At 48.9% G+C, this 26,287-nt stretch overlaps 1 protein-coding gene across 1 annotated transcript in view; it reads left to right on the top strand.

Moving 5' to 3' along the window:
• LOC137158942 (low-density lipoprotein receptor-related protein 2-like) overlaps nt 1-25,498 on the top strand; it is a 39,147-nt gene extending 13,649 nt beyond the window's left edge. Inside the window, exons 11-33 of the mRNA XM_067556980.1 lie at nt 1,562-1,787; nt 2,917-3,042; nt 4,072-4,296; nt 5,003-5,314; nt 6,288-6,500; nt 7,657-7,869; nt 8,986-9,201; nt 9,773-10,011; nt 10,806-10,935; nt 11,739-11,917; nt 12,794-12,974; nt 13,945-14,163; nt 15,327-15,510; nt 16,533-16,734; nt 16,816-16,980; nt 18,016-18,213; nt 18,718-19,264; nt 20,110-20,238; nt 21,075-21,182; nt 21,450-21,686; nt 22,346-22,865; nt 24,674-24,794; nt 25,423-25,498. Of these exons, the coding sequence (XP_067413081.1) occupies nt 1,562-1,787; nt 2,917-3,042; nt 4,072-4,296; nt 5,003-5,314; nt 6,288-6,500; nt 7,657-7,869; nt 8,986-9,201; nt 9,773-10,011; nt 10,806-10,935; nt 11,739-11,917; nt 12,794-12,974; nt 13,945-14,163; nt 15,327-15,510; nt 16,533-16,734; nt 16,816-16,980; nt 18,016-18,213; nt 18,718-19,264; nt 20,110-20,238; nt 21,075-21,182; nt 21,450-21,686; nt 22,346-22,865; nt 24,674-24,794; nt 25,423-25,452 (4,920 nt within the window). The 3' untranslated portion in view covers nt 25,453-25,498. The remainder of the gene's footprint in view (nt 1-1,561; nt 1,788-2,916; nt 3,043-4,071; nt 4,297-5,002; nt 5,315-6,287; nt 6,501-7,656; nt 7,870-8,985; nt 9,202-9,772; nt 10,012-10,805; nt 10,936-11,738; nt 11,918-12,793; nt 12,975-13,944; nt 14,164-15,326; nt 15,511-16,532; nt 16,735-16,815; nt 16,981-18,015; nt 18,214-18,717; nt 19,265-20,109; nt 20,239-21,074; nt 21,183-21,449; nt 21,687-22,345; nt 22,866-24,673; nt 24,795-25,422) is intronic.
• Nucleotides 25,499-26,287: the final 789 nt, after the last annotated feature.

The raw sequence follows: 26,287 nt of genomic DNA, 5'->3' as shown, positions 1-26,287 counted from the left end.
GTACCAGGTGTGACCATTCCTTAGGGTGCTCTCTGGATTGCAGTGTCCCATTAGCTCTCCAGCCTGGGATGCCTTTTGCACTGCTTTGCTGGTGTGTGTGAAGGGGTCACTGTTCAGCTTCCAGCATGCAGACTTATCCCTAGCTAAATAAATGAGCACTCTGACCAGTCACTCCTGAATTACATAGTGACACCCGCACATCCCCAGTTCCAGCCTTGCTTCCCCAAAAGGTCTTGCACGTTTAGGACCCTCCTGGACAGTACAAGCTCAGTCCATCATTCCAACAGTGGGAAATGATTAGGTACCAGCCTTACCATCCCAAGTAGAGATTCTTAAACCCTTCAATTCAAACACACTGGCTACATAAAACAAGTTTAACTGCACAAAGATGGATTTAAGTGATTACAAGTGTAGAACATAAAGTCAAGATATCTTTTTAGTTCTTAGGTAACCAATGCAAGTTATACCTAGTGAAATTAAAAGCAAAAATATCTCCACATAAAGTAATAGATTTCACAGGCTGCATCCCTTTCTTAATGTCTTCAAGAGACCGTCATCTTGTGAGCAGAGAGATGGAAGGAGAGATGTCAAGTGTTCTCCTCCTTCCCCCTTTAACTCAATTTTTTTCTGCTAGAAACATCCTGGCTGAGTCATGGTGACATGCAGTCCCTTGTGGACTTAATGTTTGAAACAGTTCTGTGATGCAATGTAAATGTCTTGGTTTGTACCTTCCCCCTGCTTGTGAATGGACTGTTAATTAGGTAATGGCTTTTTAGCACCCTACTGGAAAGCTAGTGTGCCTTTGTCTCTGAGAAAATGGCTTGTGGGCATTACAGGGAAGGACAACTTATTACATGCAATCTGTTACTGAAAAATTGAGATTTTGCTGTTACACACACTCACCAGGATAATCAGCAGATTGAGTTTTCAAATGACACCTCCAAGGCATTCTTGGTACAAAATGTCCTAACCATGTAAAAGTGGTGAACATGGGGTACAGGCTGTCACAGGGGAAGCAGCATGAGCTATCCTAGTAAATAAAGTACACGGGGATCAGCCTAGGCTAGCAACAGGCATGCAAGACTAGCTTAAACTCTTCTACAAAGGCATGTTTAAAAGGGCAACAAAGATCACCACTGACCCTTCCTTTCTATGCTATTCAGGCACAAACTACAGCCAGAACTCAAACTTCTATAGCTCTGAATGCCTAGTACTCTGCTCTACAAATGGTTTTTCTTCCCAAACTACTAGCTCATTGCACACTAGACACCTGCAAACTCTCCCAGTAAGACCAGACATGATCATGTAAGATCTAGCAATCCTGCAGAGACAGGAACTAGAGCTGCCTGCAGACCTGAAGTTCAAATAACTTCTGGGCAAAATTAAATTCTCCATGTCCAGGGAGCTTGCTACAAACACTAGTGAAAAGATGCCACAACTCCCTCCTGTTCAGGCAATGTAAATGTGCTTTATAGAGTAACTATTGCATCAGTGAATACCGATAGTCCTGAAAAGCTGTTGCGGTGCCCCAATACCAACTCACAACCAATCTGTCTTTCAGTCTATAGAAACCATAAAAGTGGATGGCAGTGGGCGATATTCCTTTCCAGAGATGCTGCTGAAAGATCAGGACCCTTTGGGATTCATGGTGTTTGAGAACTGGTTCTTCTGGTGTGACAGAGAGAAACTCCTCTTAGCTTCTCGCAGCTCTCCAGGGGAGAAAGTGGTGGTATTGAACACCTCCATCTCAGCATTCACTGTGCTGCATGAACTGCAACAGCCTCCACGTGAGTTAGCAACACTCAGCTCATTCTCCAGCTATCGAGGGTGGGGAGGGAGGAATCCAGCTAGGCTGCAGCAGCAACTTGGTCATGATGCTGCTGGCTTAACCAATCCTACACTAATGGGCCCTCATGCCAGGCTTTGCATCATTACCTGCTGAGTGGCAAACAGCACTGCTGGTGTCAACTTGATTCACTGCTCTGCTAACTGAGTTGCTCCCATATGGTGACTCTTCATACAGGAAGCTACTGAAAGCTTGAACTAGCCACTCCAGTCCTGTTAGGTCCCTCTGTATGTTAATTGGAAGGGGTAGTTTTCCAAAAGGATCACTAGTCATTAGCCAATGTCAGATACAGTAGCTTATCAGTGATTCACGGTAAGTGTCAATGACACTACAGCCTCTTGTTGCAGTGGTGGGATGGGGCTGACAGGGCATGGAAATGCCATCCCCTCTGCAGAGGGCCTCCCTGGTCAGAAGTAATGCCACAAGGGTTCTGTGCTGGGCCTTCTCTGAGCTCCAGGCAAAGGCAGCAGATCAGGCATGGGCAGACTCTGCTGTACCTATTCTGATTACTGGTGGAAGCTGGAGGAGGCTGCTCAATGCAGTTGCTGCAAATGGGGCCCACAGGATCCACTGCGAAGGGCATCATGTTGCACTGGAGCAGCCTCTAGGCTCGCACAGCCCCAGCACATGGGGAGCCAACTTGAAGCTGCCTCTGCACCCCATCCCTGCCCCAAGAGCTAGACTGGGGAGTACCTGAACTGGGGGCCTGTCAAATCAGTGACCTTCCTTCAGACTCTAGTTCAAACAGCAAGACTTCCTCAAGGATTAAAACTGAGGTCCATACTCACCCCCATGTGCTAGTGCTATAGCCAAGCAGGATAGGGTTGGATGTAGCTGGCTGACTGAATGGCCCTGTGGAAATGTTAGTGGGCTTCTGGGCTGGGCAGCAAAGTGCTGCTCCAGGAAAAGCTGTCAGAACCTTCTTGCTCCAGAAACTGAGACTCTAAGTTTCCTCTAGCGTAGAAGGGGGCAGAGAATATCCACTGCCAATGACTGGGCATGAAAAGTGTATTGGGCAAATAGCTTTTAATATTGTCCAATTAATCTAATACAACTACCTTGCTTTCCAGGGAACACCCCTGCATGTGCTCCAGGATCGTGTAGTCACATCTGCCTCTTGTCACCTGTCCATCCAAAGGGCTATAAGTGTGCTTGCCCAGAGCACACTTTCCTTCTGCCTTCTGGCAAGTGTGCAGGTAGGCTTGTGGCCCTAAACGTGGAGCTGTCTTTTATTCTTACTCCCCAGCTGCACTGGGGTGCCATCAGCATAGGCACGCACTCCATAGGCAGCACTGTCACCCACAACCCTGCTGTCTGAGCCCAACACTAGCCTCTTCCCACCTGCCTAGTGCTCCAAGCTGAGTTGTGCATGCAGGCAAACTGCTGATGTTTTATACAACGAATGGCTACGCTGGCCTGAGATTAAAGTACCATTGATTCCTTGGAGGATGCCCCAATGTGGGGGGGACACATCTGAATACTCTCCTCTTCAAACCAAGCAGTGCCCTCTAGTGGTGCAGGGTAATGGTCATCTAATGGCCAGCCTAGCTCCCGGTGGTGGGAGCTAACATTCCAAGAGGCAGATGACCCTCCCTGTTGGGTGTGGAGGTTGGGGATGTCATGGGCTGTTTCCAAGAGCATGAACCTCCCTCTTGGATGGAGCTGCAGGGCACAGAGCTCTTAACTGAGCCCATTGGCAAGTCCTCAGCTGCTGCTAAGTGACTAGGTAGTAGCAATAACTAGACTGGCATGGGATCATTTGTATCAAGCTAGGAGGCTGGCTACACTGTCTCCTGGGTGTGAATCTGGTTTGCCTCCATGCCTGGTCCCCTGGAGTACAGATGGCTGTGACCACCTGGGTGGACTATGCCTCAAATTCCACAGCAACCGAAATGACTGTAAAATAGTGCAGTGCACTCTAAGGGTAGCTCATCTAGGCGTGCTACAGCCGCATTGGCGCTCGTAGCTTTCAGATAATCTTTGCCCTAAAGAGCTTAGAACACCCCAAACACCACCCCAGCTACAGCTGCAATTGGCCCCTTTTTAAACCTGACAGTCTGCTTCTCTAAGCTGGGGCTGAGTCTCATCACCCTGCCCAAGAGATGGTGCAGACATCTTGTATCAGGGTGGGGATGGGATGTTCAGCTGTCCTGAATCTAACGGACTAGCATCTGGCTCTCTCACTATACCTGGCAAGCTAACACTGGCACTAACCTGTCCTGCAGAGCTGACGCTTCTGTATTCGACGGACAAAGAGATCCACTTACTGCAAGTGGGCCCAAAGGGTTCAACTCTCAGGAGCAGCCTGGTGCTGGAATGGCCAGAGAACATACACCTGCAGGATGTTGACTGGAAGCAAGACTATCTCTACTGGACAAACGATGAAGGGGACCTGCTGCGTTTCACTGGGGGCACTCGGAGGAAAGAAGCCATCCAGACTGGGCTGCCAGGTGAGAGGCTGATGCAGAGACCTAGCCTGGTATAGGACAGGCTCTTTCCAAAGCATAATGCAGCAAACCAGACTGAAGGGCTGGTAGGTGTGGGACATCAGTGTCTTGCTTTTACCAGAACAGTCCTGTTCTAAAAAAGCCATTACTAATTCACCCACAGAATGGAAGTGCCAGAACCCCCCTGGACCTGGCTTCCCCACTCCTGAAAGACAGCAGCTCAGTATCTGCCAGCCTCTTCTGGGGAGTAGGGAACTGGGTCCTGACTCTGGGCATCCAGTACAAAACCCAACTTGCCCTTCATAGCAGGGGGTGGAGATCCAGAGCCCGGGGGCCAGCTAAGACTGTCCTAGTGGCTGGGCCTGCAGAGAACCCTCATGACTATTGAGGATACTGGCCTCCAGTGCCTGACCTGTAAGGGGGTGGGCAAGATGTCAGGCCACTGGGAAGGCTGGAGCAGGGAAGTGGCTGAACAAACACAGCTTTCTCCTATGCAGCAGTCACATAGTACTAGACAAGTGAGCTCTAGTACTAGCACATGGTTCTAGGAATTGGGGGCCAGACCAGCTGTCAAGCAGGTCTGAGGACAAATGTCCCTGGCAAAGGAATTTGGGCTCTTCTCAAAGTGCCTTGCTCTAGGAAATGGACTCTAAATGTGCCTCAGATGTGTCTGACTTGCTGCTCACTCAAGTGATGTCTCTTCCTGCAGTTTGCTCAGCCAGTGTTGATATACCATCAGGGGACATATATTGGCTGACATGTGACAGGATGGACATCAGAGTGACCCGATTCACTGGCATGGCAACAAGTGTGCTCTACCATTCCAAGAGCGTCATAACACACACATTTCTAGACTGGAGGAGAGCAACCCTCTATTGGCTTGAAAATGGAAAACCTATCCAGCAGATGAATCTGACTGGAGGTGACGTGCACAATGCCTGGAACGAAACCTGGTCAGGAGACATTCAAATAGCCCTGGATACAAAGTCCTTCAGCTTCCTCTGGAGTTCAAAAGAGCTGGGTAAGGAGCAGAATTGTTAAATGGTATTGCAACTTAAGCAGCAGAGATGATGGGATAGACTCATGATCATGACCCTTGTTTAATAGTTTTCCAAGGGGCTCAGCTCTGTAGTAGGGGAAGATTCCTAAACCTTTTTACCTTATCAGCAACATTGCTAAAGTAGCTCAAAGATGACTAGTAGTAAGCACCTATGCTGGCACTCACCTGCTACTCTGGGCTGGTATGTGCTACAGCAGGTGGTGCATAACTTGGCAAGTCTAGCATTGGTTTGGCTAGACTCATTGGCTGCTACCATTGGGCATACTGATCTTTTTCTGAACAAGGCAAAGACCTGACCTATCAAAAGATATCCACTGTAGCACAAAGGGGCTAGAGGAGATCTTGTTAAATAAGAGAATTGTTCCCCAAAATCTAGCAAAGGGACAGCTTTGATTCCAGCTAGCTATGCTGGATCCAGATTAGGGGACTTCACCTACTACAAGGTTTGTTTCTTTAGCTGCCCCCAAAGATGGCTAGGGCTGTCTTAGGAAGCCCTTGGGTGCTAATGTAGGGAAATTTAGACTGTATCTGCCAGTGGGTCAAGTTATCAAATAGCAGCTGAATGCTCAAACCTACTCCATGACCATTCCATGTCCAGGGGCTCTTGTCTCAGTCCCACTAGAGACAGAGTGGTGTCCTGCTAGTCTATAAAAGGTACCTTGCAGCCTAGTCTGCCTTGCCTGGGTTCCCGGGGCACTCAAACCACCTCCACTAACTCCTGATCACTAAACATTTAACATCCATTCCTTAAACAGTGGGAGGGGAGCAATGCTGTTAGAGGAGCAGCAACTACTGCTCTAGTGGCATGCTTGCAACCAAGGGCAAGTTTTAAAGCTGGTATGTGGGGTCCCTTGGGTACACATGCCTGACAGGCACTATCGTACTGGGCAGACACCTGGGTATTAGGGCAGTCTAGCACTGATCTGTCTTGCAGGCCTGCAGGTTCTGAGCCTTGCTAAGCATAGAAAAGACACTCTGAAGACAAGCTGGCCGTATGAGATAGTAGCTGCCTTTGAACCCTACCTGGTGTCTGTCAACAAAACCACTCTCCTGCTGTGGGACAGAAGAACGATGGAGCTTGTCAGCACAGTAGAAGGTGCCAACATAAAGAAAGTCGTGGCATTCTTGGCTACAGAACTGGAGATTGGTAAGCTTTTGCATGGCTCCTGGAACGAAGTGATACTACTAGCCCATGGCTACTGCTGGCAGACCTGCTCCAAGCCAGTTGCACAACCCTGCCAAAGTCCTTTACTGCTGGAGCAGCTCCAAGGGCCCTCAAGCTGAGGATTCCCCAGCACAGATGCATCCCAGCTGCTGAGAACTGGCTGGGTATTGGGGGAGGGAGGGAGATCTCCCTGTGATCGGGCTGATCATCTGCTAGCAGAGCAGGCCTTGATGGCTCCTGCTGCCTAACCTGGAGCAGTGTTAGTGACAGCTGAAGGACCAGGGTAACTTAAGACATAACAGCTGTGAGTATCTTGCACAAAGTCTGGAGCCGGCCTCTTGCTAAGCTCTGGCTTGCTGGGAATCCAAGTAACATTTCATTCTGTACAAGGCGGACAAGGTGTTACCCGGGGTGTGTGCTCTGCTGTCAGACTAGCTCATTGCTCCACTCAGTGCCTTACCTGCATGGTCTGGTACAGGACACTGTCCCCTAATGACCCAGTCTCAGGTATCTAGGCTCTTGAGTAGATATAGCTAGCACCTGATAGGGAGGTGCAGAAGTACCATGGCCACAACATCATCCAGGTACAATCTGCTGCTCCAGATCCAGCTGGCAGATTGCACTCCTAACCCCTCAGTCTGCCAAACACTCCTCCCTTCCCCCCCCTCCCCCCTGGAATGCAAGGGGTCTGTCTACATAACTTCATGCAGAGCACACTGGAGTGCTGTAGACTTAGGCACCAGCGTGCTGTGTGATAACTCTGGATCCTGCTGTAGTGCACTTCACTGACCATGGTCAAAAAGAGCTCCACTTCTCTTTTGGAAGAGGCACGTGCTCCCTCTGCTGGCTCACTAGCAACATAGCATGGGGATAAGGTTCCCTGTACTGACCAGTGAGTGTATATGAATGACTCAAGCCTCTCAAATCAGTAGCCAGACCAGGCAGCGCTGGGGAGTGATAGTTGGCCTGCAGAAGACCTTAAAAGCAAAGCTGGGAACCACTGTCTTTCACTTCGTGTCATTTTAGTGAAGCCCCCCACAAGGATCCTGTTGAAGCATTGCAAACTGGTTTGGGAGGGGGATGTGAGGGACAGTAGCACAGCCAGGGAACCACACTAACCTGACGAATCTAATTCCAGAGCCAGTGACTCTTCCACCACCAGCCATCAGAAGCACAGTTGCACCAGTGGTTACAGAGACCACTACAATGCCACCTCTGTCTTGTCCCCGCACCTGGGTACCCTGCCGCGATGGGTCTGAGTGCATCTCCCAGGAGTACCTATGTGATGGGGAGAGGGACTGTAAGGATGGCTCTGATGAAGAAGACTGCTCCCAGCTGTGTAACACTCCAGGTACAAGCTATTTGCATGTGCTCAAGCACCAAAACACAGTAGCATTTAACCACAAGTGACAGGCAAAGGACAAGGTGATGTCACTTAGCATCAACATCTGGTTACTCCTTTGTTAAAGGCTTGGAGCTGTGTAGGGATGGGCAGTGTGCCTCTGCTGTTCTCCCAGTACTGTTCTCCACCAGGGGAAGGCTAGGGACTAAATCAGAGGCACAGACAAAACTAGACCAGACTTGCCCCATGACTGACTTGCCTATTATCCTAAAAGTCCATTTCCTATTACAGGTTTTGGGCTGAGTCAGAAAAACCTTGGTCAAAACAAGGAAACACTGATACTCTGGCACTGAAGTTAGTAACCTGCTTACAGTAGGTGGATCTGATGCTCCACCTCTGACTTAGACTTGTAGACATGGCCTGAGCTCTGAAATAAAACTAGTTTTGTCCTGGTCACCAGTGATTCTGCCCTCACTGAGACCTGTGCAAACCCATTGTCTTTAGTGACTGACCCTTTCACCTCTGAGCCATGCATGCCAGGAATGAAGTCGCATCCCCTTTCAGTATGTGCCCCAACAAGAGCCATCTCCGTTACGGGATCTAATTCTGCCTTCACTTACACCCACTAATGTAGGCAGTGTGGTAGCCACTCTTCCCAGGATATAAGAAGGTGAGGCAAAGCAATTTCCCCCCCCTTCCCCAATTGGACCGACTTCACGTAGGCACTAAAGTAAGCAAACATGTGGCAGAGCATGTGGGAGATGGCCATGCTCTCTCTATCCTTCAACAACCAGTCTCTTGCCTGCCAGGTTCTAGAGGGCTTCTATGTAAGAAATGATTATTGGTTATAATTCTGGCTCCCCTTCCCCCCCCCCCCCCCAAAAAAAAAAAAAAAAAAAAAAAACCCCGAAAACCTGGTTCTGGAACTCATAGGACACAACCTTCAGCTTTGTTCCTGCTACCTAACCAGCTTGGTCTACATGCTGGTGAGGTCAGATGACCTGCTAGCATGCAGAACCTTTCTGTGCATAGCAAAGGGATGCACGAGCCATTGCCTAGTGTCCAAAGCTACTGAGTGAAGGCAAGCCTTTGTGCATGGTTTTAACACTGTGCCCTCCCATCAAGGAGTCTTTAAGTGCTTGAGTGGGAACAAGTGCATCGAGGAGCGACATCACTGTGATGGTGTGCAGCAGTGTCCGGATGGCTCAGATGAGCTCAGCTGCTGGAAGCCCACCCAAGACTGTGCTCTGCGCTGTGACGGCAATACACGCTGCGTCCCAGAGAGCTGGCTCTGCGACGGCAATGCTGACTGCCTGGACCAGGCAGATGAGCAGGGCTGCGGTAAGACCCACATAAATACATTTGGGTTTACTAGGGTTTACATAGCATAATAGATGGTGCTCCAGAAATAGTTCCTGAAATCCCCTTACAGCAGGGCCTACAGACAAGGGTTATGGCTGGTTTGTAGCTCGGCAGCAGAGCAGCTTGTTCCAGGAACACTCAATCTAGAGAAGCGTAGAACTCCACCAAACATTTCCCATTTTCAAAGTGATTCAGGACCCTGGTCTCAGATCCCATCTCTTGGCTCTCCACTACTAAGCAGGGCTCCTTCTCAAGGCAGCAAGTGTGGCTGATGGGAACTGGGTCCACCCCACACCTCCATCTTCCACTGCAGTTAAGTGTGTAGCTGCTTCTCTGCCAAATATGGCTGTTCAGGAGAGCCAGAGTGTCAATAGCTCTAGTCTTCAGTTGGCCGTCTAGGCTGCCCCACCATGTGTGTTCCTAAACTTAACTCGTGTTCAGTATCGTGATATATAACATGACTGGTCTAGCACATGCTCTGACAGTACTAGTGCATCTTCCAAAGGAAAAGCCAGGTCACAGCTAGACTCACTGCTGCTCTGGTTTGCAGTTTACGAAGCATGTAGCAAATCGGAATTCCAGTGCAAGAGTGGCCAATGCATCTCTTACGCCATGCGCTGTGATGGGGACCACGATTGCAAGGATCGCTCTGATGAAGAGGACTGTGCAATCCCCAAACCACTGCTGTGCAGCTTGGGGGAAGTGAAGTGCCCCAGAAGTGGGGAGTGTGTGCTGACAGAGTGGATATGTGATGAGGATATAGACTGCAAGGATGGAACCGATGAGCAGGTATTGTAGATTGTGGTAGCCTTATTTCCCAGGGGCTCTGATGTGGAATCAAAACATCTAGCACTGGACCCTTCTAGTATTGGGGCCCTCTCCTTTCAGAGTTCAGACCTACATATAGCTTACCTGCCTTGCACTTGAGCTGCCAGATGGTGCTTAGGGAATGAGGGTGAGCTGAAAGGTCAACCAAATAGAATCAAAGTCTGAACACTCTTCTGAAGCAGTTTGTCCTGATCCTTAAAGCACAAGGTCCTTAAAGGACAAGCTGAATAAGCACAGCTCATACCAAAGGCACATAGCAGTAGAACACGTCCTTGTATAATCCCCAGTAGAAAGGGCTGACACTCTTACCCAAAGCATAATGGGGGGGATCTCTGTCATAGTCTAGAAACCCTGGCAAAAATCTAGTGAGAGCTGACCCTCTGCCAAATGTTGCAACTTACCCTGTGCTGTGGCTTTCTCTAAACAAGGAGCGAGCTTAAAATAGGCCGCCTAGGGCAGGGCTGCCTTTGGTGCTAATGTCCCTGTTTAAGGAATTCCCCTTCCTTGGGACCTTAAGCTCTAACTCTCCTCTGAATAGCTGAAATCCTTAAACTAGGACTTTTGGCCCTTGCTAGCTGGGTATGTCCATGCCCCAGGCAGGGGGAGGGAGGAGTGAAAAATGCATCTAGGGAAGAACAGCCCTTCCATCCCCTGGCCTGACTAAGATGCATTACTTAGACCACCTGGGGTTACAAGGCTGACAGTCCCTTCCCCAGTCTAGGATGCCTTCACAACATGTTGTGATTCATCTGCAGGACTGTGTGCATGAGAAACTCCAGTGCAGTGCAATGCAGTGGCCCTGTGGCAGTGGAGACCAGTGTGTTCCGGACATCTGGCGCTGTGATGGGGAGAGAGACTGTAGAGATGGCAGTGATGAAGCTGGATGTAAGGAAGCTTTTAAAACTTAATCTGCCCTGGAAGAGACATTACAGCTAAAGCTGTTGCTTAGATGTTCTCTAGACTGGGAGAGCTTCCATGTTGGGGTCTCTCCTCAGTTTGCATACACAGCTCACTTACCTTACATTGCATTTGACTTCTGATTGCATTCTCTCTCTTCCCCCATTCCTCTGCCTTGCCTGTTCCAGCAGGACCAATTTGAAGGGCAATAGGGAAGTCCATTAAGTAAAATCAAAGCAAAAACAGCATGAATCAAACACTACAGCCCTAAACTGGACTACAAAATGGCTATTTGCACCATTTACACTTTAGCATTAACAAGGTGAATTTGGCTTTCAAAACTACTCAATCTCTACAACACCATGCCAAATTGGTATTCTTACATCAGGTTCTCATGTTCCCCCTCAAAGTCTAATCTGTGACCATGGAAAGTGGCTTTTGGCCCATGACTAAATGGATAGTATTTCTGGGATGGTGACACTCTGAAACACTAGACTATTATGTCTGCAAACTCATGTCCTGTATACCATGTATTAGCAAACAACATACTGTGCTGTATGCCACAGGTAGCATGTATAGCTGTGCATCCTACACTAAACCAAGCTATTAATTGAATCCATTTTACAATCCATGTCCTCATGTAACACAGGACACGAGGACCGTTTTAAGCCTCCATTAACGTAGGCTCTGTGATATGTAGTATTGGGGCACAGCCCTGTGCCCTGAGAGCTGCCTCAACAAACAGCCACCTGTCTGTCCTATGGTGTCTACTAAAAACAATGTCTTGACAGGTAAGCCTAGGAAGTGCCAGAGCCATGAATTCCAGTGTGGGACTCACGACTGTCTCAACTACACCCTGGCCTGTAATGGCAAGAAAGAGTGTGCAGATGGGTCAGATGAAGGTGGAAAGTGTCTGTCTCCATGTGGGAAGCCCTGTTCTCAGATCTGCTACCAGTCACCAGATGGACCGGTGAGTAAACGAACTCCTGTTTGTCTAGCCTCTGCAGAGAGCCTCTGACAGGCAGGGTCTGAACAAACTGTTTCTGGGCTCCCTTGCTATAAGGGTGCGGGGGGAGAGACCTAATATTACTGGTCATTTATTTAGCAAGCCCACACTTCTATGGCTGATTGCCGCTGATCTGTCTCGTATGATCCAAATGGCTGGCCTTGCCTCCTGGTCACCTCTGACAGCCTTCTCCCAGGGAACAGGATACCTTGCCTCTCCAAATACTGACCCACCAACAGGCGCCTGGGAGTCAGTATCCAGCCCAGGCTAAACAGCCCTTCAGAAAACCTAAGGCCACAACTGGTGCTTGGGCTATATCTGTCCTGCCATGCTACACCAGTACTAGAAGCAACCAGCAAGTCCCACCGTGGGGAGGTGTACCTGGCAAATCTGACTCCTGCACCTTGCAGCTCCTGGCTTTGGGGGGGAGGGAGATGGGCCAGAGTGGACTGTACTCCATTTGCTTCCCCCCCCCCGACACGTTGCACACAGATGGCAATGGCTCGACTTGCCGAACCAGGGCTGCGGCAGTGGGGATCTGGAAGTAGCTGGCTCTCTGCTGCTTCCCCCTCTCCCTTCAGCCAGGAGCTGTTCTCTGGTAGGTGCTGCTAGGCTTGCTCAGCCCAGAGCCAGCTGAACGCCTCCCTTGCTTTCCCTCAGGCTCACAAAGCCTGAGGGGGCAGCAGGGAAAGCTGCTCCTCCATCCTCCAGTGCAGGAGGTGAGCTGCACCTTGCAGCAGTGCTGCAGCAGCTGTCCTGCCCCACACGTTGGTGCTCAGAGCACAACATCAATTAGGCTCTGCTAACACAACTGGAGAGCTGTCAACGCTTTACTTTCAGAGATGCGCTTGCCAAAAGGGGTTCAGATTGGGCAGCAATGGAGTCTCCTGTACAGACATCAATGAGTGCAAAGAGCTTGCACCATGCAGTCAGACCTGTGTCAATATGAACGGCACCTACAGCTGTACCTGTCACCCAGGCTACCTGCTGGAACCTGATGCCCACAAATGTAAAGTGACTGGTAAGACCATGACCCTTAATTCCTCGCAGTGTTTGGGACAGGGCTCTGAGCTTTTCTGGCCAAGGGAACAGACTTCCATGGCTGGCTCTCTAAACAGAGCTGTCTACCAGTGACCACCTGTGTTGTGGTATTGTCTGAAACTGGGGGCCTGTACAAGTAGGCAGAGCACTACACTTAACTGGGATGCCAAGGAGACCAGAGCCCCATGTAACTGCCTCTGGCAGGGGCTAGCTAGGGTAACCCATTTGCTAGCCCACTGGAATCCTGTCCTGGTCTGAAGCCTTAAGCCCCACAGATGCCTTTTTCCTCTAAATGGTACTAGAGTCAAAATTGGACTCTGCGTGTGCTCTGATTTTGGGCCTGGAAAACCTAGCTAATCTCAGGTTGAGGGTGTCTAGTCCTCTTCCTTAGGCCTGCATTTCTCCGAGCTGTAATCCAGCCCTAACAAGCCCCCAGCCGTGGGATTTGCTTGGCTAGCTTCAGATGCCCAGTGTGTAAATGCAGACAGTACCCAGGCTGCTGCCAACTTCTTTCAGATGAGATACATCGGTGGCTCAGCATGCATCCTGCCTTGCATGGGGAGGGGACCTCCATACAATAGGGCTCTCCCATACAGAGGGAGCCAGTGATCCTAGGGTACGGCTTTGACATTCTCCTCTTTGGACAGGGACTCCCTGTCCAGCAACCTCAGAACTGTCTCCCTTGTAAGACTGGCTTCCTGCCTGATGTGCTGCAGAACTCAATGGCCCTAGGTATCCAGCCTGTGAAGACAATTTGCCCTTAATGTCATCTAAACGCCTGCCTCTGGGTGCCAGCTCCCTGGAGCTAGGGAAGCAACCACTTTGCCATGTTTAGGCTGTTCATATATCTACCCCAAGGCTCACTGCCTGTGCGGTATCTGGTTGGGATGGGGAAGATGCAGTAGCTGGTTCTAACACTCTCCTGCCTAATGGGGTTCTCTTGTCTGTAGGGTCAGAGCCCACGCTGCTCGTAGCAGTCCAGTCGGCGCTATTGCTCTATGGACTAAGGAGCCTGAAAGAGGATATCTTGACTACAACGGACAAGAACCTGATCATCTTCTCTGTTGACTACGACTTGGTGGAGCAGAAGGTCTTTTGGATGGATCTCAACGCAGAAAGTATCAAATGGATAAGCATGAACACCAAGAAAAAAGGAACACTTGTGAAAGGTGGGCCCTAGGATTAAGCATGCCCTTCCCATGTCTTGCAGTGATCACTAGCTGCTGGCTTCTGCAGGAAGTGTTTTTGTGGTGTAGTTTGAGGCAGTCATCCTGTTTGCTTTCCCTTGGTGGCAGATTAAAGCCTAGATGAGACAAGCTCCTGTTCTCACTTGCCCCAAGATGCAGTTACAGCAGGGTCACAACTGGATTATGGGGGTTTGATATTGCAGTACCTCAGCATCCTTAAAATCTGAGGAACAAAAGGGAGTCCCTAGCAAACTGGCACAGCCTGCACTGTGCCACAGAACAAGCCTAGCTGCCTACAAGTTTAAGGGGAAGTGTCCACAGTTCTCAAATCCAGCCAGTGTGCAACATGTCAGCTGTTCAGGATCATTGCTTGCCTCTTGGCCTTTTGAGGGGAGTTAACGGTGTCGGATACAGAAACCAGATGCCCGGCCAGAGGGAACTAGCTGCCTTCAGGGTAAGGTGATCGAAGACTGGGCCCAATGTCCCCTAGCCCTAGAACTGGCTGCAGAGCCCCACTCCCCCTTGTTGAACCGTGCTCCCAAACTTAAGCACTCTAAGTTTCTAGCCTTCCTATAAAGGAACTTCCAAAACCTAAATGGATGCAAGGTCTTCCTGAGTCTGTAGACAGCCTGAAACTGGAGGTGTGAACTGACACCTTTCTGGGTCTAGTGCAGTAAGCCCTGGCACTATCTCCCTGCCAAACAACTTGGCAGACAGGCCAGCAACATGCTTAGCCCATGATCCCAAACTTCCCCAGGGCTGAAACCCCCTGCAGCTTCCAGACCCTTCAGTCTTGGGTCCCCACTGACTTCTCAGCAATGCTCAGCTCTTGTGTGCCCCACAGGTCCACAGCAGACTGCAGCCTGGACAGGCTAAAACTCGCACTGTAATGGCAGAGTATCAAACCAGCTGCCTTTTTCTTTGCACACTGGCTAAGGCCTGGCAAAGCAGGCAGGCCAATGTCCCTAAGCTCCAGTCACCTTAAAGGTCACCCTTAAAGCTGTTTTGGGATTCTGGCTCCCCATGGGTGAAGGGTATCTGGAGTCCCTGAAGCCTCCCTGCCTCAGGACATGCTACCTACACAGGGATTCTGCCCTGATTAGCCCTCTTCAGAGACTCATTGGCAGGTGGCTTCTTGGTTTCAGGCATAAAGTCTGACTGCATTGCAGTGGACTGGATAGGCAGGAATCTCTACTGGACGGATGGGATAGCAGGAGAGCTGTTGGCCACTTGGCTGAACGCCACTTGGAGAGGCAACCCAGAGTACGCTGTGGTTCTGGACGGAGACTTGGATCAGCCTCGCTCACTGGCTCTGCAACCACTGCAAGGGTAAGGCCTCTAACCTCTTGTCCCATCCTAGTAACAGAGCAGCAACCATTCAGCTGCACACAGGCCTGCTAGCTTTCAACTCTGCAGTAGTGTAAAATCTCCTGACGCTGCTCCTCTCCCTCTGGGAACAAAGCTCTTGAACCAGAGATGCAGATGGGAAATGAGCTAGTGCTCTGCCTAACTCTGTAACCATTGGCAGGGCAGGATGAAAACTAGCCCCACACTGGCAATTAAGTCCAGTACAGAGACGGGAATGTCTCTTTAAGCTGGGTACTGCTCCCCCTTGCCCCTCTATAAAACCTCTGACCAGCCAAAACTTCATCCTCACCATGGGCCAGGTTGAGTAGCACCAATGCAGTATCCTTTCCTCTGCACCATCTACTGGCCCGTAATGACAGCCAGAGCTCAGTGCTGGCAAGTATCTTCTCTTGCTGGTATGTCAAGGCACTAGACTGACAGCACGCGGTAACAAGCTGCATAGTAGCTGCCTCCTTGCAGGAGAAGTGATGAGATTCAAAACCATTACTCAATCAAGCCTTGACCTTACTTAATTCATTTTCTAGTAATGAAACAAGTGCTCCTTCTTGAATGCAGGACATGGGATGAACAATATAGCACCCTTCCTGTGTCTGCCATCTAACTAGAACTGTACTGGTGCTTAAAATAGCTTCTTGGCCCTTGCACACTGACTGCCTTGTCTAGACAAGCTGCCCTCCTGGTTAGAGTAGTCTGCAGTTACAATAATTCGAGCCATTTAGAGAGCATCTTAAGTCCAGGTAGGCTGGGTTACATGGCTAAAAGTACCCAAGTCTGAAATTGAGGTTACACTTTATTTCAAAAGCAATCTCTACTCTAGGGTCTGAGATGCAGGTAACTTCAGATAATGGAAATTCTCTTCCAGCCCCAAGTACAAAACACTTCTGAAAATCTGCTCAAATTGTTGTATATTGTAATGAGTGACTTGCTTTGCAGACAGCCTATTTCAGTGATGAGCTCTGAAATCTTTTCTCCCCACTGTATAGCTTAATGTACTGGTCTGAAATAGGGGACAAACCTCAAATAGAGCAAGCGGGCATGGATGGTAGCAACAGGAAGATCCTCATTGACCAAGGGCTTGGCTGGCCAACGGGTATAGCCGTCGACCTCCTGAGCTGGAAAATCTTCTGGTCCGATGATAAACTTCACGCCATTGGCTCTGCCAACCTGGATGGCACTGGCATAAAGGTACTGTGGTGGTGGCTTTAGAGGCATACTCTGCCTGTCCTCAGACTCCTCACATCTGATTGGACTTCACCTGTCTCCTAGGTGTTCCAGCTCAGCCAGATCAAGAGTCCTTTCTCAGTAGCCGTGTTTGAGGATGAAATCTACTGGTCAGAGATGAAAACGAGGACAGTGCAGAAAGTGGACAAAAAGACTGGGAAGAACAGGACTGTGCTGATCAAACGTCATGGGCAGCCCTATGGCTTAAAGGTACCTGCAAAGCCTGGTGGCTTTTCTCCCTCCCCACAAAACATGCCCTGCTGCTGCCTAATGATCCAGACCAAACAACAATTCCCCAGAAGCTGTGTGTGCTTCCTGGTAGAACATGGTGTTACTAAAGGGTGGGGCAGCCTCTTGGAGGGGAGCCAACTATCTAGGGAGAAATCTTTAACCCCTCCCATGTTTCACCCAAGGCCATTAAGACCTTCATAGCCCCCCCCCCCACCCCCCCGAAATAACTAATTTGATTTTAAGCTATTAATTTAAGCACATTAATTGCAAGGTTTTGTGGCCCCTAGTTATGCCACTGAGCAAATGTCAAATTTTTCAAAATTGAAACCTGCACTTAATTGCCTTTTGCTAATATTGTGACCATATTCCTTTAAAGCTTAAACTTTAAATCTTGTCAATTAAATTTTACAATGAATATATGTAACTTGTACCTTAAATCAAAATTCATTAAATTAAATATATTTATCATGCTTTTCAAATTTTTGGATACATTTTTAGTTTACAATTTTTCGTAGGCCCTAGGCACTGCGCCTAATGGATAACAGTCCTGCCTTCACCATGGCTCCCCAGGTCCCTGATTCCCAACTGGCTGCACCACAGGCTGCATGAGTAAAGATCTAACACACACCCCCCATGTCAACACACAGGAACTGAGTTCCCTGAACAGGAGCTACAAGCCTTCAAGTCTCCTGGTGCCAAGGGGCAGTCTGGAGCAGCTCACACCATATGTCATCCTCTGCACTGGTTCTTCCCTCACTGACTAATCCCAATGTGTCTGCCAGACCGTAAATGCTGCTTGCTCTTCAAACTTCCATTCACGCCTGTTACCGTCCCCGTTGGGCATCCACTCAAACATTAATATAAACTGATCTTCCTGGTGTGGGTCCGGGGAGCCTTTCAGGTTTATATTTGCATGTGGAAAATAAGCAAACGGAGGACTTGCATTGTAGGGAAACACGTGGGGGAGGCCCCTCTGCTGTGATAAATGGTACTGATGCCAGGCCTTTCTCTTAGATCATGCATGAAATGCTACAACCAACCGCCCCTAACCCTTGTCGGGAACTTGGCTGCTCTCATTTGTGTCTGCTGAACCCAAAACACATGGGAAGCTGTCACTGTCCAATAGGAGAAGTGCTTGCTGATGAGAAGAACTGCATTCCTCTGAAGGATTCAGCATTCATGTTCCTTGTTGCATCAACAGTTATCACTCAGGTACCGTGCTGCTACAGGGTCAGACAGAAAACTGTCCCATAGGATAGTTCTCCAGCTGTGTCTCAAAGGAGTCTGTAACAACCGTGTGTGTGTGTGTGTGTGTGTGTGTGTGTGTGTGTCTATAACCCACAGCTTACTGGAATGAGTCAAAATGCCTCTGCTATAATGGCACACTGACTCTTAAAGCATAAGCAAGCAAATTTCAACAGTAACAGGTCTAGTGTGCGCTATTGAAATGTGACTATTTCTAGATGCTTAGAATCTGAGTTTACCTGGCCATCAGTCACATCTGTACAGGCCCAAACATAATCCCACTCTACTGCTGTGAAACCATAATCCACTAAACCTTGGTCCAGAAAGCAAAATCTACCCTGACAAATCTGAGGGACTAGAACAGTGATTCTTAAGTCAGCCAATCTATCCCTAGGGAGCACAAAAGCCTCTAGTAAATCTGACTTAAAGCATAAGAGGACTAAGATTTCACTCACTTCCCTTTAACTCCAGGTATATCTGAAAAAGCTTCCCTCTGCAGCCGGGTGGAAAACTCTCCCTGAGCACAGAGTTTTCCCACTTACCAGTGTGGACTCCTTGACCGCAATAGACTACTCAGTGCGGGACAAGGCCCTCTACTTTGCTGACCAGAAAGGTAGCTACATCAGGCAGTTAAGAATCAAGGATTCCGGCAAGCTGTCCCAGAAGAGAGTGGTGCTGGTGGAGGGCACGGTGGTATCTCTTGCTCTAGACTGGCTGAATGGCAACATCTACTGGATTGGCAGCCAGAATCCATACATTCAAGCGGCAACTTCCAATGGCCGCTACGCTCTTGTGCTGATCCATGAGGGGCTCCATCACACTGTCTCCGTTGTACTGCACCCACCTACTAGCATGATGTGCTTTGCTGACTTGGGTGAGAAGAGCCGTAATGTTGGCCCGAAGATAGAGTGCGCCTCCATGGATGGAAGCAGAAGGAAGGTGCTCTGGAGGAAATCCCGAACGCCAGTTGGCTTAACTTTTGGTGTCTTTGGCACTCAACTCTACTGGGCTGACCACAGTAAGTACAGTAGACCTGGCTCTCCTGGAGAATACAGGTGCTTGCTAATGTGGCACCACAAAGTGGTAAGCTCTTCAGGACAGGGAGTCTCTTGCTATGGTTAGTGCACTGCTGCAGGAGAACTTAACTACTGGGGCATGCTATTATCATGATCCCTCTTGAGACCCTGTGTAATCTGGGTCCAACACATGCATGTTCACATAGGCACACATTGCCTTAGCCAAACCAAATGCCTGCCTACCTTCTGTGGGAAGATGGCAAAATCACAGCTCAGGATTGCAAGCTTGGTACCAGGAGTGCTGCCTGCATGTGACATCCACTGCAGCACAGCAGTGTGAACTGGTCCACATCCTAAATGCCAACTGCAGAAGGATTTAATGTGAGCCTGTTTCCACTGTGGGGCTCAGAACTCAGTGAGTGGAATAATGCACATAATGGGAAGGCTTTGGTTTTGCTCTTTAAAATGGGAGCATGGCTGCTCTGGCCAACAATTCTATTGGGTTTTTGGCCAAGGATGTCCGCATGTGACTGTGCACAGTGTGCTGGCTTATGGGATATGTGGAAAGGCCAGGCCATTAGGCAAAGCAGTGGGTCCACTCTCTCTCTCTCTGAGGGACAGTAACCTAGCCTGCTACTTGTAAGTCTATAAATCGTGGTCAATTAGTCTCAAACCGAATTGCCCCCTTTGAACAAGTATGCACCCTATTGTCGAAGGTTTGAGACTTGGGGAAACAAAAGGTGCTAATGAATGACCAGTTTAATCCTGCCTAGCTGGATAACTGACCCAGATGTAGCAATGCGTGACTGTCTTCTTTGAAACATGAACAAGATGTTTCCTCTTGTAGCAAAAGGTGTTGTCGAAAGCATTCAGCTGGATGGCTCCAGGTTCAAGATAATTCGGGGAGGGCTGCATGGCCTCACGCTCTTCACAGCTGGTGAAGGGATGATGGTCTGGACAACCACCACCCGCAATGGTAAGCCAGGTGCAATAACAGACCCTTCCATAGCCTCCTCTGCAATCCACTAATGTGTCCCAGGTAGAGCAGCTCTTAAACAATAGCTCATCTGTGCAAGGATATGAGGGACTTCTGGTGTGTCCCTCCCCTCCCCTCCCCCAATTAACAATGTTGCTAAGGCTGGAAATGGAGAACATGTTGTCCTGTGCCCACCAATCTTGAGTAATTCAGTGGTTACTTGCATCTAGTCACACAAGCTTAATTTTTAAGAGTCTGATTTTTTCCCCCCATTTAATCTGTCTTATGACCCCCTGAGTGTGAAAGGTGGCCAGTTAATCATCTTGGCCTTCTGCATTTTAATAATTTATCTTCCTATCTTGGATTGGATAGGACACTGGCTCAACTGCCTGCCCGAGAGTACTGGGCTTCCAGTTGATGGTTTTCTAGATTAAGAGGTGGCAGTTGGCTAACCTGTCTCTGCCTGCTACAGACCATCTAACACTGGATTGTAATGACAGGTAGCACTTGCAGAAGTACTGTGTAACATAGCTTGCCATTCTGTGTGTGGGGTGGGAGGGAAACCTCTCTCCTGTTCCAAAGGCCATACATCATCCTCTTGTAAACTCTCCTGCCTCAAACTGGAGTGACCGTTCTAGTTTTAGATGTCGTTTCTGAAGTGCATAGAGGAGACATCTTGAACTTGTCTCAAATTATCAGTGTTTCTAGCAACAAATTGTACCCTAAGAGAAACTTGTGAACATATCTCCCTGTTGCCCTGCATGTATAACGTGCACTATGTGGTGCAAGTGGAAAGCTGTCTTGTAGCACTGAATCAGTGTCCTTCTGTCTGCTAGGCTCAACCAGAGTGTGGCATAGTAAACTGGAAAGCTCAGAAAACTGGTGGTTTCAAGTAGACCAGAAGATTGTGGACTTAAAAATCTACAGCAAGTTCACCCAACAAGGTGTGTCTAAAACTCTAATTTGTTATAAAGGGACTAAATCGTAACACAACTGGAGACTTCATCTTTAGGGCATTAAGCTGATGTATTTGTATTTATCACCTGGGTCTGTCCCTCTTCTTGGTCTTCCTCCATTTGAGGAGGCGCACACACAAAGAAAGGAGTTGTAGCTGGGACACAATCCAGGCCTCCTGCCAGCTTACATTCAGGAGACTGGCATCTTGTTTCAAAAACAGCAGTCACTGTCTTTCATGTGTATTCTCTTTACAGGCAGTAACGGCTGTTCAGAGAACAACGGGGGGTGCAGCCAGCTCTGCTTGCCAAACCATCAGGGAAGGGTCTGTAAATGTGCCATGGGATACCGTCTGGAGCACGGTACTGAATGTACTGGAGCAGTGACATGCCCTGCACCACTCAAAGCCTGCAAAGATAGCCAGAAGTGCTTTACCAGGGAGCAAGCTTGTGATGGCCACAACGACTGCTTGGATGGATCTGATGAAATGGGCTGTGAGTAACTCCTTCCCCACAAATGCCATGTGGAACATCCAGAGATAGCAGCAGAGACTTGTAACATCCCATACATGTAGTGCTTTGGTTGGGATTAGTCCCCATAATCTTCCCTACTCCAGCCTCTGAGATGGGATTTGTCCTGTTAGCATAGAACAGTGACTAGTCCATGAGTCTAGCAGGTCTCATCATGACTACCGGACACATACCTTGGTATCACTGTGGTCTGTGATGTGAAATGTGCATCCATTCTCCAGTAGAAGATAAGGTGGTGGGCATCAATGTATCTGAATCACAGCACTGATCCTTGTTGCTCAAGGTGTGCAGGAAAGACCCTTTCCATGCCCCTGGAACTCTAACACTTCTACAGACACCAGCCTCTTATCCAAACAAAACAAGCCCCTCTAGATTCACCACAAAGGAGTCACTGGCTAAGGTACCCACTGATGTGTGCCTGACTGCAGGCACCCAAGGTGAGGAGATGTGCACTGCATAAACATGTGGCACCTTATCCCCCATAAGATGCAAACTTAAGTTCCACTTACCTGAGTCACATGGAGAGCAAGTAGGGGACGAGCCAATCCTCTAATGCACTTAAGACAAACTGAACTCCAAACCAGCTCTTGACATCGAGTTAAATCTCTAACACTCTCCTCTAGGCAACTACCTGGACAGAGAGAAACCCAGGTCTACAACAGTACCACCTCGCATGAAGCCAGGCTTTGGAAAGAAAGAGGAAGTGCTAGCACCAACACCTGCCCAGATAATCACCAAAAGGCCCCTTGCTGGAACCAGATACTTGCATCCAGAGAGGACAAAATATCCCAGAAGAGAAACCCCAGCGATGCAGACACCTCCCTCATACAGAGAAACCAGGCCCACAGTCTCTAGTATATGGGAAGGTACAGAAGCACCTTCTCCATCACCTGAGAGCATCGAAAGTGGTCCTGAGTCCCAACCTTGCAACAGTGAAACCTGTCACATGAGAGGGGACTGTACCATTGAAGAGGACAGAGTGAGGTGTATCTGCATGTTGGGGTACAGTGGGGATTACTGTGAAAAGACCGATGTCAAACCTACAGCTGGTCCCATTGTCCTAGGCATAGCTGTAGTCTTGCTAGTCATTGTGGCAGTGGTGGGAGCTTTTGCCTACATGAGGAGGCAACGTACTCGAAAGAGGTAAGACTCTGGCTCACAATGAGAACTGTCAACCCAGTAATCAGCTGGTGGGATCTGAATGGTTGGTCTTGAAAATGTTGCAGTAACAGCTCATTGACTGGATGTGCACTTCAGTATTGGGCATTAGTGAAACAGTGCTGTGCTAGGCTGCTGTCAGGTGCACAAGTTAGGAGAAGCCTGGTTCTGATTTCTCTAAATGCTCTGCTTGAACTGCTCCCAGAAGCACAAACAAGGTGCCTAAATTCGTGTTAAGCAGGTGGTCAGAACAGTCCCTTCTGGTCTGGATCTATGAATCTACACTTGCATAGCAAGCAGTTATAACTTGGCTGCCCACACTACTTGTGGGGACACTGTCCAGTGTTGCTATTGGGTGCTTAGTACCCAAGTATAGATGATTGAAAACCCCCCTTGTTGGGGGGTGGGGAAGCACCTTGCACTCTTCCTAACGTAAAGAACATCTCCCAACAGCCGGACCTGGTGTATGCTGCCAGGCTTCCTCAGTGCTGTCAATTCACACTTACAAGCCTCATGCAGGCTCTTTCCAAATATGGCACCTGGCTGGAGTGGTCTTGATACTGTATTAACTGAGGAAAGGGTCTCCCTAGTACAAAAAGCTTGGCTCTACGTTACTGAAGCTGGATGCCTTAAAACATTGTACATGTGCCATCACAAAGCTGCTGCTGTTGGCCTTTCCTCAGGCAATCCTCAGTGCTTGTCAGATCCCAGCATCTTAAATGGCACTGAGTTTGAACTCAAACTCCCCTGCCCTGCAGGTTGGGGGCTCTGAAGGTGCTATTTCCTGTGTGAGGTGAAGGAAGCAAGGGTGGGGGGGATAGTCAAGGGGATTCCACACCACGTCAGGTTGCCAAGGTGAACATGACTGGCACCTACTCTGTACAGGAGAAAGCAGGGGCTCTCCCAGCTGCTTCTGCAGACCCCTTCCTAAAATCACCTGGGCCACCAGTCCTTAACCCCCTGGCGTCAGTAAGCAGCCCATTAGGAGATCCCTGGGATCAGTGGCACTACGGGATACTAAGTGCATAGCGTCAAGGGAACCATCTTGAAATCAACTGGCCTAAAGACCTCTGCCAGTTCTCTTTGCAGGATGGTGTAACGTTAAGCACTTAGATTCAAACAAATTGTAGCAATGTCTAGAGCTGGAAGTTCCCCTCCACCTTGAAGGCCACCTCAATCAGACCTAGCATTGGTAACAGCAACAAGGACTCCAACTTAAAATGCAGATATACCCTAACTTGTATTATCTATTGGAGGAAAACCAAATGCTTGTCTTCTGGAGAGCTGGGCATAGCAGTATTCCTAGAACAGCCAATCTTGCTAGACAACAAAAAGTTCACCTGGGGATCATGGAATGTCAGATCCCTGCTGGGAGGACTTCAGTGCATTAGACACCAGCTTCTGGCAATATGGTGCCACAAAAGGCTCTAGACCAGACACCTTACACACAGGCTATGCAGCACCCCTCAGCCCATCCCCACTGCAGGATTGTATGGCTTGGCGGGGGGGCAGTGTAAAACACATTTGGGCAACATAGGAGGCATGTGCCTGTCAAGAACTGGACTTGACACACAGACAACAGTGTTTCCCTGACTTGCTCTCAGGTTGCTGTGTGGGGCTTTGCTGTCAAAGGCATTCTGCACTCCCTGCTACATAGGGTGTCCCTGAATGGCCTTTCTCACTTTACCTTTTGGTCTAAGGCTCCTAACGTTAAGAGCTGATCAGCTGTCAGGCCTCTACCTGCAATGCAGTGAAGTACAATAGAGCCTTAGAATTGTGTTCTTCTAATGCAGGACCTCAAGTACAGCATCCTCTAGGACTCTGACCAGCTACCACAAGGACAGTGACCTGGGGGAAGAAGACAACCTCACAAACAGTGAAACATTCATCAATGAAGCCTATGATGGAGAACAGGTGAGAAGGCAACTGGAGTCTCCTAGACTACAACATCTGACTTGGCCAGCCATGCATCCCAGGCCTGACCTACCTTTCAGGCAGACCCATGCATGGGATCCCTGATGACCCACTTCTAGAGGGTGGGGAAGGAGTGCTACTTCCATTGGCACAGGGCATAAATAGGCTGGATAAGTTCAGGCACTTCTCAAAGCTCTTTTAAAAGAGCCAGGGGCTTAAATGCGCACTTTCCTCTTCTAGATAAAGCTTTACTGCACCAAATGGATGCATGCTCTAACCACTGGGCAGCCAAGCTCAGGCCTACAGGGGGGCAGCCTTCCCAAAAGCTAATGCTGCTGGACTACTCAGCCCACTAAAGTAGATTCTCTTCTCTCTCGGAGCACTAACTGCTCCATGGACTGGAAATGGCCACTATTTTTTGGCTTGCATCTAATAAGCTTATCCAGACTAAGGGCCCAGAAGCTCTTCACTTGGTGTAAATCTGCCTGGGTTGATCGCATGGGCAGTCAACCGACCAGGTCCTCAGGCACCACTTGCCAATGAATAGACAACAATGCGGGGTGGGAGACAACTGTATTCAGAACACAAACTAATGACAAAATCTAACTCCTCCTTCCCTTCCTCCTAGGAGCTGCTAAGGCCTATGAAGACAGAATAACTTCATGTTGGAAACTCAAACTCAATAAACTAATATTTGCAAAATCCTTTAGTGTCTTAGTCACAAATCTCTCAACGTGGTGTTGGTGCAAATGCTGGTGTGGTAAATAGTTCCTTGTCAATGTCTCCTCTTCAGGTAGCAAACTGCTGATGCAAATGTAACTATTTTATCGATTGTGATACTTGGATGCATGTTTTAACAGTGAAACACAGTTGGGTAGCTGCTAGATCTTTGGAGATCAGGGTCAGCCTTGCCTTGTGAGGACATTGCTTTACCCAAAGAGTAACTGAAGAACCTAGAATTTGTAACTTATGTAATGTTGCAGATTTGGCTCAGGGAGCCTGGGTAAGTGGCAAGCTCTCAATGCTGGTAGTGACTAAAGCGAGACACCAAATAGTACAGATGAGATGGTTGCTGATTTTTCCCCTCCTCCCCCAATGCCAAGGGCCTCTGAAATGAAATGGGAGCCACACACTGATCTTTTGCAAGTGGAGTAAAATTAACCCTTTTCCTAGTCTGATCATTTTAACTGGTGTCTGCACAATATGGGCTTCTAACAGACAAGGTCACATCTGTTTGTCTAGAGAATTCTTGCCTTTCAACCCCTCTGAGGTCAAAGGGGTACAACAGCATCTTAGCCACACTTCCTAAAGAGACAGGATGTGCTTTTTTGCCTAGGCCCTTCAGTAGAACAAGGCTTAAGGGTACTGCAGACAACCAACATGAGTCCTTGTGCTACAGTCCTAGCTTGCCAGATAAGGCTCTGCAGAGCATGTGGGGAACACTCTCACCTGGGTGCCCCCCAAAAAACCAGTGGGGAAGGAGAGACCTAACT

This window comes from Emydura macquarii, unplaced genomic scaffold (genome assembly GCF_026122565.2).
Source record: "Emydura macquarii macquarii isolate MOO-44397 ecotype Brisbane River unplaced genomic scaffold, CSIRO-AGI_Emac_v2 contig_1790, whole genome shotgun sequence".
NCBI lineage: Eukaryota > Metazoa > Chordata > Testudines > Chelidae > Emydura > Emydura macquarii.
Note: the sequence above shows the minus strand (reverse complement) of the source record. Positions and strands in the feature narration are given on the sequence as shown.